Genomic DNA, 17,497 nt, shown 5'->3' with positions numbered 1-17,497 from the left:
TGATGACTCTTCATCATATGTAGATTTTCCCACTATTTTAGTCTTATTTATCCTCAATCATTAGTTAAATTAAGGATTTATTTGATATATTTTGTTGATTTTTGTTCTTTGAGTTAATGAAATGTTTTGTGTTTTATTTCAATGATTAAGTAGGAATTTTTCGTAATCTTACATTGCGTTGTGTTTTGGTGCAGTGTTGAATTTTGGTGAGAAATCAACATGATATATGTAGAGTATTTCAGCCATATATGGAGTTGTAGATGTCCAATTGGAGTCCAACCAAGTGCAAATGAAAGCTACGATCCATAGCTATACCTTTCATGAAGACACCAGAACCCAATTCATACTCGAAAAAGGAGAAAAATGTAATATACACTGGACAGCAGATGCTGAGCGCTTGGAGCGCGCCCAAGCGCACCTGAAGCGCTTTTTCCAGCAGTTGCTACTGCACAAACGCGCTTAGAGCGCGTTTTCCGCGCCTGGGGGGCGCGACGCGCACCAGCAACCATAAAACGCAGATTTTTACTGTTTTAGGGATCTTTTGGACTCTTGGGAAGTTGGGAGACTTGTGCCCTAGCATAGAAACTCAAAGACGGTCGTTTCTAACATCATTGGAGCAGTTTTATCAAGAATCATTCATGAATCCTTCTTGTAATTCTTCTCTAATCTCTATCTCTTTTATTTCTGTCATGAGTAACTAAACCTATTTGTTAGGGATGAGTGTAACAAGATGAAACCCTTATTTTTATGATTTGATTTCTAGTTATATGAATGAGTTTATTGAATTATTTTTCTCATCTCTGTGCTTAATGCTTTTTATTGCTTGATCAACATTAAAATGTTCTACGATTTGTATTTTGAAACGGAAGTGGACTTTACGAATGCTTGAGATGAGAAATTCATGAACTTGTAGTCTAGACATAGGTGCAAGTCATGAAACCAATTAAATTAGTTGCAAATCAATAATTTATAAGAGAATTTCTATACGGTAATGCTTAATTCTAATCTTAAATCTACTAAGGAATTAGGGGTTACTTTGGAATTAAAGGTTATGTCACTAAGACATTAGGGCAAAAATAATAAAGAGAATTTGGTAATAATTCAATAAAGGAATTCAATAACTAGGATCAAATTAGACACCAAGGTTGGATTCGAAGTGAAACTCATCCCTGATATTTTTCTCAATTTATAAAGGATCAATTTTACTACTGCTGTCAATTTTAAATATTATTCCAATCAACTTGGGAACTTTTTATTCAATTTTAGTAACTAAATATAATTCAATAGTAAAACGCAATCCTTGAGTTCGACACTCGGTACTACCGTTTTATTATTACTTGCAACGATTCAGTACACTTGTTGAAACGCTATCAACATGCCCCCTTTGTTGTGTTCTTTTGTTTTGGTTGGGTAGAATCTTCTTCCCATATTTGTCCAAAAACTCAAGATCTATGGGAGTTGGTTTTTGTATAGCTACATCTGACACCATTAACAAGTAGGGATGATGTTCTAAAATTGTAGGAATAAAATTTTGTTCAAAGGTATGATATTCAATGTCAACTTTGTTGGATCATTTGTTGGAGGTATGGTGAAAATCTTGAACAAGAAGAATATGAAATTGATAATGATGAATGGTGCACAAATAAATTTCAAAGTGTGTGCATCACACTAAGTTTTATGTTCGATTCGCTCCACCAATCTATATATATATTGGATGCAAACGGGTTAATCGGTGAATTCCCTTCATGATACTTTTGAATACTTGTAGTGAATTGCACATTCACATCAAGCCTATCGATCAATGATATTTTACATAATAAAGTTCCTTCGTTTACTCTCGTGCATTAAAGAAAAGAAGAAATGATTCAAAAATATTTTTGACAAAATCTTTACTCGTGAAACAAAAATTTTTTTCTTCTACTTTTTGCCTCTAAAGTATCTCTATTTATAGAGATACTCATACCCATTGGTGAAAGAAAACAATTCTTGAACTCATACCAATTGGTGAAAGTAAACAACTCTTTGGTAACTTAACAGATTCATTGGTTTGAATTAAACCCTAACATTGGAACCATTTGACCAAATGATGCATTAAATTATTTAATATTGCTACATTAATATAGCTATTACAGAATTCTAAATATATTTTGGAAATTCCCCTCACAATCCCCCACCATTTTCAAAATATATATTATTCCATTATTCCGGAAATCTCATGGTTTCAGATAAATGTATCTAACGATTTGAACCATTACTTAGTAAATTATTTTTCACTCATCCCCGAGTAGACTGGTAGACAAGCTTTGAACCAACCAATCATTAGAACAAGTGTGCATCACTCACACATGAAATCTCGATACCATTACTCGAATTATCTAAATGACACATTTGAAAAGACCCTATGTCTCATATCCTTTTCGTGAGAACTTAAGAGTCAAGCTCTTGAACCTTATGAAGCGGCCCACTTCATTCTCATATAGGTGGACTATATTAGAAATGCACCCATAAGCATACATTCCAACAAGTATATGTTATATGTCCATTAAGAGGAGACCTCATCCTACCATTTTTATTTTATGGTCCAATTACTTTTATCCTTTGGGATGTATCTATTGCCATGTACTTCAATCACTCTAATAGTGTACTTTCATGATTGAACTCAAGACTATATTAGAAATGCACCCATAAGTATACATTCCAACAAATATATGTTATATGTCCATTAAGAGGAGACCTCATCCGACTATTTTTATTTTATGGTCCAAGTACTTTTATCCTTTGGGATGTATCTATTGCCATGTACTTTAATCACTCTAATAGTGTACTTTCATCATTGAACTCAAGACTTGATGCTACTCAAGTGTGGGTTGATCTTTTCCACCATTGGTGATTATTTAGATATAAGCTTGTATCATATCCCTAATGATGTCTTCAATACCATGTCCTTTGTCAGACCTTTCATCAAAGGATCTGCAAGATTCTTTTCAGTTCTTACAAAGACTATGGATATCACTCCATTAAATCCTTTACATAGCTATGTCTTAAACCAATATGTATTGATCTTCTATTATATACTTGGCTATACGCTTTTGATAGTGTGAATTGACTATCAAAATGTATGGATACTGATGCCATTGACTTTGGTCAAATTGGTATCTCATACAACAAATTTCTTAGTCATTTAGCCTCTTTACTACCTGCAGCTAGAACAATAAATTGTGCAACCATGGTGGTGTCGACAATGCAAGTTTGTTTCTATGAACCCCAAGAAATTGCACATCCACCATGGTTGAAGATCCATCCACTTTTAGAAACATGATCGTCAACATAATTTACCCAACTAACAACTGTATATCCTTCAAAAACTGAAGGATATCCACTATAGATTAAACTACAGTTAATTGTTCTTTTCAAATATTGTAATACCTTATTAATAGCATGTCAATGTTTATTTACGTGGATTGCTTGCATACCGACTTAACCTTCTAACAACTAGTGCTATATTAGGTCTGGTGCAAGTCATGACTTACATCAAGCATCCGATTACCTTTTATATTCCTGATAGTGTTAACCAACTATTACCAAACCATAACCCTTTTTCTATTTAGTCTCTTCACATTGTATAACATACAATTAATAAGCATCTCAATTATCACATACACAAATATTTTTGTCATTCTACCTTTTACTATATTTAATAAGTATCTCAATTTAAAATTCTAATTCTCTTTTCAATATATCCAAGTACAAGATATAATACATTGAATGCATTAAATATATATTGTCACAAGTTAACAAAGCATGATCATAAAAATCTCTCATAATTAAATATCATAAGGTGGGTCCAAACATGTAATATATGCATCATGAATTCTACTTGTTAATTCAAGTTTCATATTTAAATATGTTCTATGATAAATCCAAATAAGTATCCCAATAAAAAATAAACAATAAATAAAATCATTAAGATTTTCTATCAGTTTCTTCCATAAATATTTGTCAACTTATAATAATTTTTAAATATATATCTAAATCATTTTTAATATCAAAATAGGCAAGAAGTTGACAAATGCTTTTAAACTATCATGCACATATAATATGAGTTAATCAATTTTAGATTTAATAACTTCTCACATGAAGTGCCACTATCATTGAGACATACACTTCATATTTATGAGAATTTATTTATACTAATTTAAATGAATTAACTCATACCTATGCATCTTAAACCATACATATTCATACTTGTCAAGATTTAAGAGACCAAAATTATAAATAAACTTTCTTTCACTCGCCAATCATAAATTCTTGTTCTTAGTCTAATAACATCAATCATAGGTAAATAAAAATTTCATCAAAATATATTATTTCTAATTTCATATTATTAAATTTCCACATCCTATCTCCATATTATTATATATGCATCTGAAAAGGAAAACCTATTATATATGCATATCAATCTAACCACATGGTAAATTAACGTAAACAAATATATATTTGATATGAAAAAAGATAAACATTCTACCCAAATAAAGAAAACAAGACTTTCATTGACAACGATACAACCATAATTCATCATGAAACAACACAACTCTTCACTTATATATATTTATTTTCTAACACGTATACTTTTCCAAACGTATACTTTCTAACACAACTCTTCCAAACTCTTCCAAACGTATACTTTCTAACACAACTCTTCCAACTCTTCATCTGTACACAACTCTTCCAAACATATACTTTCTAACACGTTTGATTCAAAAAGAAAAAAGTTTGGATCTTCTAAAATAACTATTACCATTTTTCAAATCATGCTAATGGTGAAAAATTATAGTATTAAAGTTAACCATGTTATATGAAAACTTAAACTAACAATCATGCATCAAAATAAATTTAAATGCAAATTTCGTAAACTATCATAATCACATAAAATGAACATTCAAACTTTATATCATGTTTGCATATATTTGAAACACGTGTATATAATTGTGTATCTTTCACCTTAGTCCGTAGTCATAAATATGTTATTGTTCATCTTCTTTAAAGAGGCAGCCATTGTTTAAAAATAAATTCAAACCAAAATTGAACCTAAAGATTGTTGGATCTTTTGTTAGGCGTACGATACAAATCTTGAACAAGAAGAATATGAAATTGATGATGATGAATGTTGCACAAATAAATTTCAAAGCGTGTGTATCACACTAAGCTTTAGATTCGATTCGTCCCCACCAATCTATATATATTTGATGCCAACGGGTTAACTGGCGAATCCCCTTCAGGATACTTTGGAATCCTTGAAATGAATTGCAGATTCACATCAAACCTATCGATCCATGATAGTTTACATAATAAAGTTTTTTCATTTACTCTGGTGAACTTGAGAAAAGAAGAAATGACTTAGAAATATTTTTGACAGAATTTTGACTCATGTAACATGAATTTTTTTCTTGTACTTTATGCCTCTAAAGTATCTCTATTTATAGAGGTACTCATACCAATTGGTGAAAGAAAACAACCCTTTAGAAAGATTGTAACCTTTGGTAACTTAACATATATGCATTGGTTTGAATTAAACTCAAACATTGCAACCACTTGACCAAGTGATACATTAAGTTATTTAATTTTGCTACATTAATATAGCTATTAGAGAATTCTAAATATATTTTGAAAATTCCCCTCACAAACTTGCTTGTGGAGGATATTAATTCGATTTCATAGCTTTGGATCAAAGTCCGCTTGTGTGTATGCAAAGGCTATATATTTATGCTTAATTTGATTTATTTGAAATGTGATGGAGTACCCTTGTATTTCCAGTTAATTCCATTTGCTTATAAAAAAAATCTCAATTACAATTTCATCAGATGCACAAAGTCTAAAATTTTCAATACATTCACAAAGACGATTTGTCCTCTTTATAAATGTCCCACTTGAACAACTTAATATTACAACTTGGAGTTTCATGTCCAATACCCAAGTTAGATATTTTTCAAAAGGCTTATAAATCATGAACTAGAAAAGGCTTATAAATCTTACTTGTAATGGATTATGTAATGATTTATAATTGCTTTGATCCTTTCTCTTGTTTCTACCCTTTTTTTTCCCTTCAAAGTTATGTCCTTTTTTTTTTTTTGGCTTAATTGCACTTTTGGTCCCCTTATTATAGGTGAAAATTAAAAGTAGTCCCCCTATTTTGTTTCTCCCCAGTTTTAGTCCCCCAAACATAATTTGAGTCCAAATCATGATGAGTTGTCATTTTTTTAATGACGTGTCAATAAAAAGCTGACGTGGCAGACGCATACATGGAATAAATTTATTATTATATTATTTCTGATTAAAAAATATAATTTATATTTTTAAAAATCATTATTATAATTGTTAAAAATCATTATTACAAATAAAATTTATTTGTTAAAATTAAATTAAAAGAAAAAACACCTAAAATCAAAAATCCTAAACAAATCAAAATCAAAAGGATTCACTCATGAACCCTAAAATCATTCTGAACCCTAAAATCATGATCCTCAGTCTCCTCATTTCCTTCATAGAATTCAGTCCCTTCACCTGGTCCCAAATGAAACTGAGGAATTTTTAACTGCAAATTCTCCTCAGTCTGCTCTGATTCTGAGATAGGAGCTGTCAATATATGAAAGTTCAGAATGAACCCTAAAATCATGATCCTCAGTCTCCTCATTTCCTTCATAGAATTCAGTCCCTTCACCTGGTCCCAAATGAAACTGAGGAATTTTTAACTCCAAATTCTCAGTCTGCTCTGATTCTGAGATAGGAGCTGTCAATATATGAAAGTTCAGAATGAACCCTAAAATCATGATCCTCAGTCTCCTCATTTCCTTCATATCATTCCACCACAATCAAAACCACCAGGCTTCTGAAACCTATCAGCCAAAACCTTGAGCTGCTCATCGGCCCTGACAGAGAACAGTTTGGGGGGTTTCTCCACCACCTCCCAAGGCCTCTCCAGGTCAGAAACAGCAGCCTTAAGCTCAGCTCTCTTCCTCATTTCATATATGTGTGGCTCATAAAATTTCATAAAATCCAAAAGGATTCAGAATGATTTTAGGGTTCATGATTTTAGGGTTCATGACTGAATCCTTTTGATTTTGATTTGTTTAGGATTTTTGATTTTAGGTATTTTTTCTTTTAATTTAATTTTAACAAATAAATTTTATTTGTAATAATGATTTTTAACAATTATAATAATGATTTTTAAAAATATAAATTATATTTTTTAATCAGAAATAATATAATAATAAGTTTATTCCACGTATGCGTCTGCCACGTCAGCTTTTTATTGACACATCATTAAAAAAATGACAACTCATCATGATTTGGACTCAAATTCTGTTTGGGGGACTAAAACTGGGGAGAAACAAAATGGGGGGACTACTTTCAATTTTCACCTATAATAGGGGGACCAAAAGTGCAATTAAGCCTTTTTTTTTTTTTTTTTTTTTTCTCTTCCCAAATATAAGTGAGTGGTTTTGAGAATGCCAATGGCGATTGGGTTGCTATGTTGTTTTCAATCCTCCTTGTGACACCCTAAACCCCAAAATAATGTATATTTATTATTACAAGAATTTTAATAAATTTGCAGCGGATAAAGAAAATATATTTTCAAAAAAATAAAACTTTTATAACAAATTTAGGATATCGAAATTCTCAAAATTCAAAGGGAATACTTAAAAAATTTCCTCTTATAAAACAATAAGGTCTTCATACAAATAGTTGTTTCTAATTAAATAAATAAAATACAACTTATGACTCTCATTCCCAGTATCACCTATCAGAGCGAGGTTTCTCCCAAACTTGAACTTCAAGACTCATTAATCTGTAACAACTGCGATTTCACAAACGTAGGGCCAAGTCAGTTAAACACAAACAACGAAGGAGTTGAGTTTCGAAATCATGTTGATAGTATAATATAAGTATGAAGAACACAAACACAAACAATCATAATATACCGTATCATAATCACATTACAATGTATCAAAATATTTAAGTAAATAGTACCATATTATAACATCAAAGTCACTCAAGTAAAATAATCATCTCATTATAATATGAATTAAATCATCTAAGAGTAATTATTATTTCTTTTGAAACACATCAATCACAATAAAACAATCACAAGAAAATGCAATGTTATACATGAACTTAAACTCTACTTCACAATGTGGTATCATTCTAACTCTGAAGTACTTGGTTAGGAGGCTTGATACTATGCCACCATCTCGGTGGACGGATAATTCAAATTGGCTCTGTCCTCATAGATCCCCTCAACTCAACCATATACACATATACGCGATAGTCGAGGTAAACGTGTGTTGCATGGTAGCTCCCGACATTTGGAGTGCGACCTCCAAGTCACCTAAGAATTCCCCACCTGAATACCTCCAAGGTCTAACAATTTTTCCTTAAGGCTCGATAGCAGACCGCCACGATCAGGCTCTTTCAGTTGTAATTCCCCGGAGTCACTAGGCTTGTCAGGCCCTACCTATATGATGACAAAATAATCTCCACTTCACAAATTCTCAATATTTATTTTCTCCCCTTGTTGGTCTATGGTCCTCCATTAAGACCTTCATCTCAAACACAAATTGAAATCACAATATTCTCATCACAATTTATAACATCACTATCATTAATCACACATCATCACATATACTCATCACAATCTTATAACATCAATCTCATCAATCATACATCATCACATCGACTTATCACAAATTTATAACATCATTATTATTAATTGTATATCATCATAATCACATAAAACTTATCAAAATGCATCCACCTTTTATTATCACATCACCTAAACATGTGTAATCAAACGTATACATAAAATTCATTCGACATCCAATATCACAATAATATCAAATATCACAAATTTAACGATAATAAATCAAATATCACAATAATATCAAATGCCACACATTTAACAAAATTAAATCAAATATCACAATAATATTAAACACCACACATTTAACGAATCAATCAACACCTTATAAGTATTTCTATTCCATATTTTAATCTCACAATTTTCATTTTGCATATTAATTAATTTATCACTTAAAGGGCTACTGCCGTACGTAGCGAGCCCCGGATGAATCCTTGGGAAATACGGTTTTCCCGTTCATCTCACAATATATTATACTCATGAATTCAAACGCTCTCTCACCCCTTACCTTATTTCGACGCTTTCACACGCGAATACGATTCCAAGACAAAACAATCTTTGTTCTTTGACTCTTTGTCCTTCAATCGATCTAACTCGACAGTTTATGTGTAAACCTCAAAAATAAATTATGAGAAGATATTCTAAAAAACTAAATTCGAAAATCGGTCAAGGAAAATTACCATAAATGAGAAAACCAATTAGAGAATAATATAACTACTTTTCACACAGTGTTTTGGCATTGGTTTCACTCAAAATTGGACTTACGGTGAGGAAAAACGGTGCAAAATAAAGATTTCTACAAACGGAGAAGTCAGGTATTTTAGAGAGTAATTGGGGTTGTTAAAAATCTGGAAAATTGTGTTTAATTGACTAACAAAATACTCAAATTTGGAAGAAAATGGAGAAAGTTTTATGGGACAGTTATCCACCACATGTGCCAAACGATGGGGCTTGTTGTTGGTTTCTCTTGGTTTTACAGGTGCTGACCGTAAGATTCCTTCCTTATTCTTTTATTTTATTTTATTAACAATTTAAATCATTTACACACATGGGTCAAGCCCATTAGCCTCCTTTTAGGTTTTACTATTACTAATTTTTTTTATTTTTTATTTTATTTTTAAACACAATTTCATTAGTAAAACATTATTAATATCTCAAAATTAATAATTTATAAAATAAAATAATTAATCTTTTAAATACATTAATAACCAAAACTCTCATATTCAAATTAATCACTATAATTATACTTATTTTTCCAAATATTAATCACTATAATTATACGTTAGAAAATATTTGAAATTATAAAATAAATAAATATAACATCAGCACTTTATATTAATTACTAATTCAAAATATATAAATATAAAATCATAGTGTAATAACAAGTATATAAAAATCAAGATTAAATACAATATTACTACTATGTCAAGATGATTATTTATAAAATAAATAACTAAAAATAGAAAATAGTTATAAATAATTAAAATATAACTACGTGCATACTTAACTCAGTCAAGCGCACAGAAAAATAGTACATTAATTGGGTACGTGTATATACACGTAAAATCGCATAAAATATTTTTCTTTAAAATATTATCCTAAAATACTATTATTTTTTTAAAAATATTTCAAATAATAAAATATAATATTTATTATTTATATCGCTCATTTAATATAATATTTATAAAACTAGCACATCGTAGGAAGTATCCATATGATGAAAATTATCCCAAAATTTATCAACATATATTATATGATAATTTTAACATTAAATTAATTATTTAAACTCCTATTTAATTAATAAAATAATTTATTATAAAATTTGGGGTGTTACACTCCTTATTAATAGCCTTTAAAAAATCAAATGCAATCAAGCTCATCAATTCTCTTGTCTTCACTACTTATTTTTTCATGATTTCTTTTATGCACTAGAATTATTGAATGGTTTCCTTCACCATTATTTTATTATTACTCTCACTCAACAAAAATAAATAAAAATAAGTTAGGTCGAATGTTTTGCAAGATCTAAGTCTGGTCTAAAAAAAATGATAGACGCGAGTATGATCTATAATTAGTTGTCAAAAGTTCATTATTATGGTATGATATGACATTTTACAAAGCATGACAAGACCGGCCTAATTCACAATTATTTTATGAAATTCAACACCATCCTAACCACTAGGTTTTTCTAAACAAACGGACAAATTAACATTCTATTTTAATATCTAATACAATATTTTAAAGTATTTAACATTATACTACATCATATTTTAATTCTATTTTACAATAATACCTTTAAATATGTCAAATATTTATTTATGTAAATCAATATTTTAAAATTATAGAAAATGTTAGAAAATTTATAATTTAACAAAAACGCAAAACTTAATATTATAGTATTAAGTTCAAAAAATGTATTTATATGTAATTAAGTAGGCTAGTCTAATATGTCTAAAAGATTTTTTTAGTGGTCTTAACATGACTTTTTAGTTAAAAAGCTTTCAAAAAAAATTATTGACTTAACTTATATAAAAAAAAGTCTGACCTGACCTAGTCTGAGCCTATCATAGATTAAGTCATAGACTCCTGTCAATCGATCTGACCTATTTTTACTCTACTTGTAATTATATTTATATATATATATATATATATATATATATAAATATAATAGCACTAGTAATTATATTTATATATATATATATATATATATATATATATATATAATAGCACTAAAATAAATCTTTCACAGACAAAAAAAGTTCGTGAGAAAATTAATTCTAACAAACAACTGGGAATACAAATAAAATAAGGCCAAGCACAACTTTTTTCTACATACATATTTTAAAAATAAGGCTAAATACCACTTGTGGTCCCTTAACTTAACTTTAGTTAACATTTTAGTTATTTATCTTTTTTTTTTCTTTCGATTTAGACCTTTATTTAAATTTTAAGTGACAATTTGATATTTTATGTTTTAAAATGTCAACAATGTTATCTATTTTTTTTTTACAAAAATTCATCAAAATTTTCGAACAAAATCCATAAAATTAATTATATTCTCTAATATAAAATAAATTTCATCAAATTCGTAACTCAAATATTCAAATAAACTCATATTTGTCATTCTTTATTTGATGTTGTTAGAGATGAAAATATGAATTTATTTAAAGATTTAAGTTGTGAATTTGATGAAATTGCATTATATTGAGGATAATAATTACTTTTATGGGTTTTGTTTGAAATTTTTGATGAATTTTGTCAATTTTTGCAAAAAATAAGGATAACATTGTTCACATTTTAAAACATAAAGGATCAAATTATCACTTAAAATTTAAATAAATGATCAAATTGGGAAAAAAAAGAAGATAAATGACTAAAACCTTAACTGAAATTAAGTTAAGGGACTACATGTGATATTTAACCTAAAAATAATATAAGATAATGCGAGCTCACATAATGAAATTTGTGAAGAGAATTATTTTAATGCATAACAATTAACATCGTTCCCTATTTTAAAATCACTAAAATAAAGTCAAATCTCACATTATATTTTAGGATTTTTTCCTTCTCTTTTCTGAATAAATTTAAATAATTTCACAATAATATATATTTTGTAAAAATATAAATAATCCATCATGATCTACTAAAATTCTTAGTCAGAATAAAAAATCATGTCACACACATGCTCATGAATTTTTGAAAAAATGAAAGATAAAGTCAAATGAAATATTGGCCATCAGATATTGAAATTGAATTTAATCGCGAATGTAAAAAAATTTAAGATACAATTACTCTTGCGGTATTTTAACTTAATTTCAGATAATACTTCGGTCTTTTATTTATTTATTTTTTCGATTTGGTACTTTATTTAATTTTATTATAAAAATTCAAAAATATAAAGAATAAAAATATGAGTTTATTTGAAGATTTGAATTATAAATTTGATGAAACTTGTATTATATTGAAGATGATAATTAATTTTATGAGTTTTGTTTGAAAGTTTTGATGATTTTTTTTGTAAAAAAAGGATAAGATTGTTAATTTTTCAAAATATATAATTTACTTAAAATTAAATAAAGGACCAAATCAAAAAGAAAAATTTGTGAAGTAAAAAATGAAATTAAGAGATTAAATAAAAGATCAAATTGTTTTGACCTTCGTTATAGGGTTAAATGATTCATTTAGCCATGTTGGGGACAAATTCTTCCTCATAACTCGATATGAGAAGCAACGCCAAATTGGTACAACATCAATCGCTGTTTACTTTATTATAATTATTGTTTATTATCATAAAACATAACTCAACTAGCAAAATATTAAAATTATTATATTGAATATCATATTTTAGATTTAAATTAATATAAATTTATTTATTATTTCATTTATAAATAAAAATAAAAATGTTTATTGTTTATTATGTCAATTAAAAAAAAAAAATTGAAATTAGCATAAATATTTGGATGTACTACATCGTTTGCTTTATATTATATTTTGTTCAATAAATTTTAAAGTGACAGAATGCTCTCTCTGTCCAAGGTACTTAATTGGCAATTTACATAATTTCAAAGAGTAAAAATTTTTTCTTCATATATTTTAATTGGCAATTTGGCCATCCATCCTTCTTGGTCAATAAAAGAGATATTTAAGAATTGTTGAAGTTGAGGTCCACTTAGGTGCTTCATCCATTTCACACGCTCTGATTTGTTTGCTCCAGGCCCTCTACATCCTTCCTCCACAAAAGTAAGGGTTTCTCTGCAATTAATTAAATTGCATTTAACATATTGTTAAATGGTCATTTGGACTAATTATTAGGTAGTCAATTGTAACTTATAAGTATGTATTAAAATATTGATTGATCATACAATTTCAATTTTAATTTAGATAAAAAAAATAACAATTTTAATTTAGTCTCTAAAACTTCGGAGACCAAAGAAACCAATGAAATTGTAAAATAATTCCTTAAATAAACAAATTTTGATCACATTCGTTGTTTGTTGTTATGGCACATTATAAAAATAAATACTTTGACATTTTATAATTAAGAGATTTTAGTTAGAATTTTTTTCAAATAGTAGAGTTGTTTTGTATTTATTTACCAAAATTAAAATAATTTATTCTAAATAATCCGCTATCAAAAATAATTATTATAATAAACTACTTAAAATAGCTTCTCATCTAAAGTAATTTTTAGATTATTTTCAAATTTTAATTTCCTTTTTCAAGTATTGTAACATATATGGATGAAATGTCCGAATGTTTTATTTTGAAAAGAAGCTATCATAAATTAAATCTAAATCACAAAATTTAGTTAGTAAAATTGTGTTAGAGTCTTTGTAATATAGAGTTTTCAATTTAAAAATTTATTTTAGAAACTTGTTTATTTGATAATTACCAAAATGTCCATCCAACATTTTTATAATTTGAAGATTAAATTGATGATTGAAGGAGTTAAAATAAAACGTGTAATAGTATCTTACTCATGGCCAACAAAGGTTACAGAACTCCAACCCTCAGGTCTAATCACATCTGAAAGGTATGAATCAGTTATAATGACTCTTGCATATGCATTCAGAGCCCTTCCAAGTTGAGTTTTTCCTCCTGTTCCACTTATGTTACAATTTTTAAACACAAACCCACTTGTATCATTTGGTGAATTCCTTTGTTGTGCTGTAATAACCCCATCTCTTTTGGGACCATATTTTCCCATTGAAAAAAATATTGTACTTGCCTGCATATTCACAAACACGTTAATTACCACTTGTGATTTATTAGTTTTACCCTATGAAGTATTGATAGAGAAAGGGACAACAAACACAATACTGAAATTAACATGTTAGCATTGTTAATAATTTAATAAAATAGAATTTATTAAATATTGTTTAACTTCATGTTTAAAAATGTCAAACATCAATATGTGTCAATAGATTAGGATTTGTTGCACTCAACATTTCTACATATTCATGTTAGTCAGCACGTCAATGGCGGGAAGATAGTTGTACGATCCATATTTAAATTTGACATTAAACATATTTTTAATTTGAAATGTTAACTATAGAAAACAAAATTATATTTTTGACCATTTATTTTATTTAATAATAATACTTTAGTCATTTATCTTACGTATGTTTTTTTTATATTAGTTTTATTTTAAAAAAAATAAAATTAAGAAATTCATAATAATATTTATTAATATTTATCATCTTCATCATATCTTCATATCAAAGGTATGAAATAAATTTAATTTTAATGTTACCTCAAAGAGTGATTGACCATTCCCATAAATGAAATCAGTTCCACCTTGAATGTAACAATTATGATAATAATGGCGACCATCATCATCATATAAAGTGTCTTGCACCCCTAGAAAACCACAATCAAAGAAAGCACATTTATCTCCACTTATTCGAGCAGCTTTGGCTTGCGTGATGTTATTGACATCTAATAATACTGGATTGTTGTATGTATTCTATTAACATATAGTACAAAAAATGAATTAATGTTACGTAATATAATTATGCCACAAATAAAATAAAATTATTTTGACATAAATACATAATAATCTACCGTGAAAGTAATGCCCTTTGCAACTGTGTAATTTGCTTTTGATTGGAAGGTAACATTGATATGTGTACTCCATTCTATACTTGTTAAGGTTCTACCAGCTCCTTCAAGATAAATGCATGATTTTTCCGTGGGAATTAAGACTAGCTCTCTAGACATTGTACAAAATACATAATGCAATTTGTATCAATCAATTAAATCAAGATGAAGAATATTATAAATTATTACTTTTTTAATTAAACTAATCTTAATACATTTTTTTCTTTCAAAACTGTATCTTTTTTAAAATCGAAATTATTTCTCATATATTTTGCGTTAGTCCTCTGATTTCTCAAAAAGTTTAGTCGAAATGTAAGCACTACGCCAGAAATGACATTTAACAGCGCCCATTTTACAGCGCTTTCTAAACACAAGCGCTGTTGTAATTATATTTTAAAAATAACGGAACCTATTACAGCGCTTTTTATGTAAAGCGCTGTAAAACAAGCGCTGTAGTAGGTCATATAACGTTTGCGCATCACGTTATAAGGATTTTACAGCGCTTGTCAAAAAAGCGCTGTAAACGGAAGCGCTTTCGTAAATGTGTTACAGCGCTTTTTTCACAAGCGCTGTAAAACACATGCGCTTTCATTGAATTTAACTACCTATTACAGCGCTTTTTTCACAAGCGCTGTAAAACACATGCGCTTTCATTGAATTTAACTACCTATTACAGCGCTTTTTTCACAAGCGCTGTAAAACACATCCGCTTTCATTGAATTTAACTACTTATTACAGCGCTTTTTTCACAAGCGCTGTAAAACACATGCGCTTTCATTGAATTTAACTACCTATTATAGCGCTTTTTTCACAAGCGCTGTAAAACACATGCGCTTTCATTGAATTTAACTACCTATTATAGCGCTTTTTTCACAAGCGCTGTAAAACACATGCGCTTTCATTGAATTTAACTACCTATTACAGCGCTTTTTTCACAAGCGCTGTAAAACACATCCGCTTTCATTGAATTTAACTACTTATTACAGCGCTTTTTTCACAAGCGCTGTAAAACACATCCGCTTTCATTGAATTTAACTACTTATTACAGCGCTTTTTTCACAAGCGCTGTAAAATACATCTTTCAAATAATTATATACGTTGCGAACCCTAATATCCTCTACGTACTGTGCGGCCATCTACGTTGTCTAAGGTATTTTTTACACATGATCTGTTATGTTTTGAAATTGTCAAAAATTGTCAAAAACTCATACCACATGATCTGTTCTGTTTTGAAATTGTTAGTTGATATTGGTTTCTTTTTGAAACTTGTTGATATGTTTTGAAAGCTTATTATTTTTGTTACTGCATTTATATAGGTGGTATAATATGGATAGGAAATGGATTTCAGCCAATCGATTGTCAAAAGAGTATGAAATTGGAGTGAAGGAGTTTGTTGAGTTTGCAGTGAAGAATGCAAAAGATCCAAATAGAGTAGTTTGTCCTTGTTTAAAATGTTGTTTTGGAAAACGTGTTAGAGAAGATGAATTAGAAGGACATCTAGTATGTAATGGAATTGATCAAAGCTACACATGTTGGATAAGACATGGTGAGAAAAAAAAAGGAAACATTAATTTTGAGAATAGTTCTACATATGCTTCAACTGATTTCGATACAGATACATATGAGCCGGACCGAGTTGATGAGATTGCAAAAGCAGTTGAAGAAGATCTTCGAGATTGTCCTAAAATGTTTGAAAGTTTGTTGAGTGATGCAGAGAAAGAATTATATAATGGTTGTACTAAATTCACAAGACTGTCAGCGATATTAAAGTTGTACAACTTAAAAGCGAGTAATGGATGGTCTGATAAAAGCTTTACGGAATTATTAACACTCATAAAAGATATGTTGCCAGATGATAATGAACTTCCCAGTCGGACCTACGAGGCTAAACGGATTTTGTGTTCTATTGGAATGAGTTACGAAAGGATTCATGCGTGTCCTAACGATTGCATTTTATTTCGAAACGAATATGAACTACTTAAGGCGTGTCCGAAATGCAATGTCTCTCGATATAAGAAGAAAGAATCTACTCCAGCAAAAGTCGTGTGGTATTTTCCTATAATACCAAGATTTAGGCGCATGTATCGCAGTGAAGAAGATTCAAAACACTTGACATGGCATGCAGATGAAAGAATTAGAGATGGAATGTTTCGACACCCTGCAGATTCCCCACAATGGGCAAAAATTGATCACGAGTATCCT

The 17,497-nt window shown here is 29.0% G+C and overlaps 1 protein-coding gene and 1 pseudogene across 1 annotated transcript; both read right to left on the bottom strand.

Annotated features, from left to right (window-relative positions):
* The window catches only part of LOC101493825 (uncharacterized), a 31,889-nt pseudogene extending 24,871 nt beyond the window's left edge, over window positions 1-7,018 (bottom strand).
* A 7,150-nt stretch (window positions 7,019-14,168) lies between these two features.
* Window positions 14,169-15,415, bottom strand: LOC101494152 (probable pectinesterase 29). Its single transcript, XM_004516096.1, has 3 exons — window positions 15,260-15,415; window positions 14,949-15,161; window positions 14,169-14,423 (listed from the first exon to the last, which is right to left on the bottom strand). The coding sequence occupies exons 1-3, from the start codon at window positions 15,413-15,415 to the stop codon at window positions 14,169-14,171; spliced, it is 624 nt and encodes a 207-aa protein (XP_004516153.1).
* Between the last annotated feature and the right edge of the window lie 2,082 nt (window positions 15,416-17,497).

This window comes from Cicer arietinum, chromosome 7 (genome assembly GCF_000331145.2).
Source record: "Cicer arietinum cultivar CDC Frontier isolate Library 1 chromosome 7, Cicar.CDCFrontier_v2.0, whole genome shotgun sequence".
Classification (NCBI taxonomy): domain Eukaryota; kingdom Viridiplantae; phylum Streptophyta; class Magnoliopsida; order Fabales; family Fabaceae; genus Cicer; species Cicer arietinum.
Note: the sequence above shows the minus strand (reverse complement) of the source record. Positions and strands in the feature narration are given on the sequence as shown.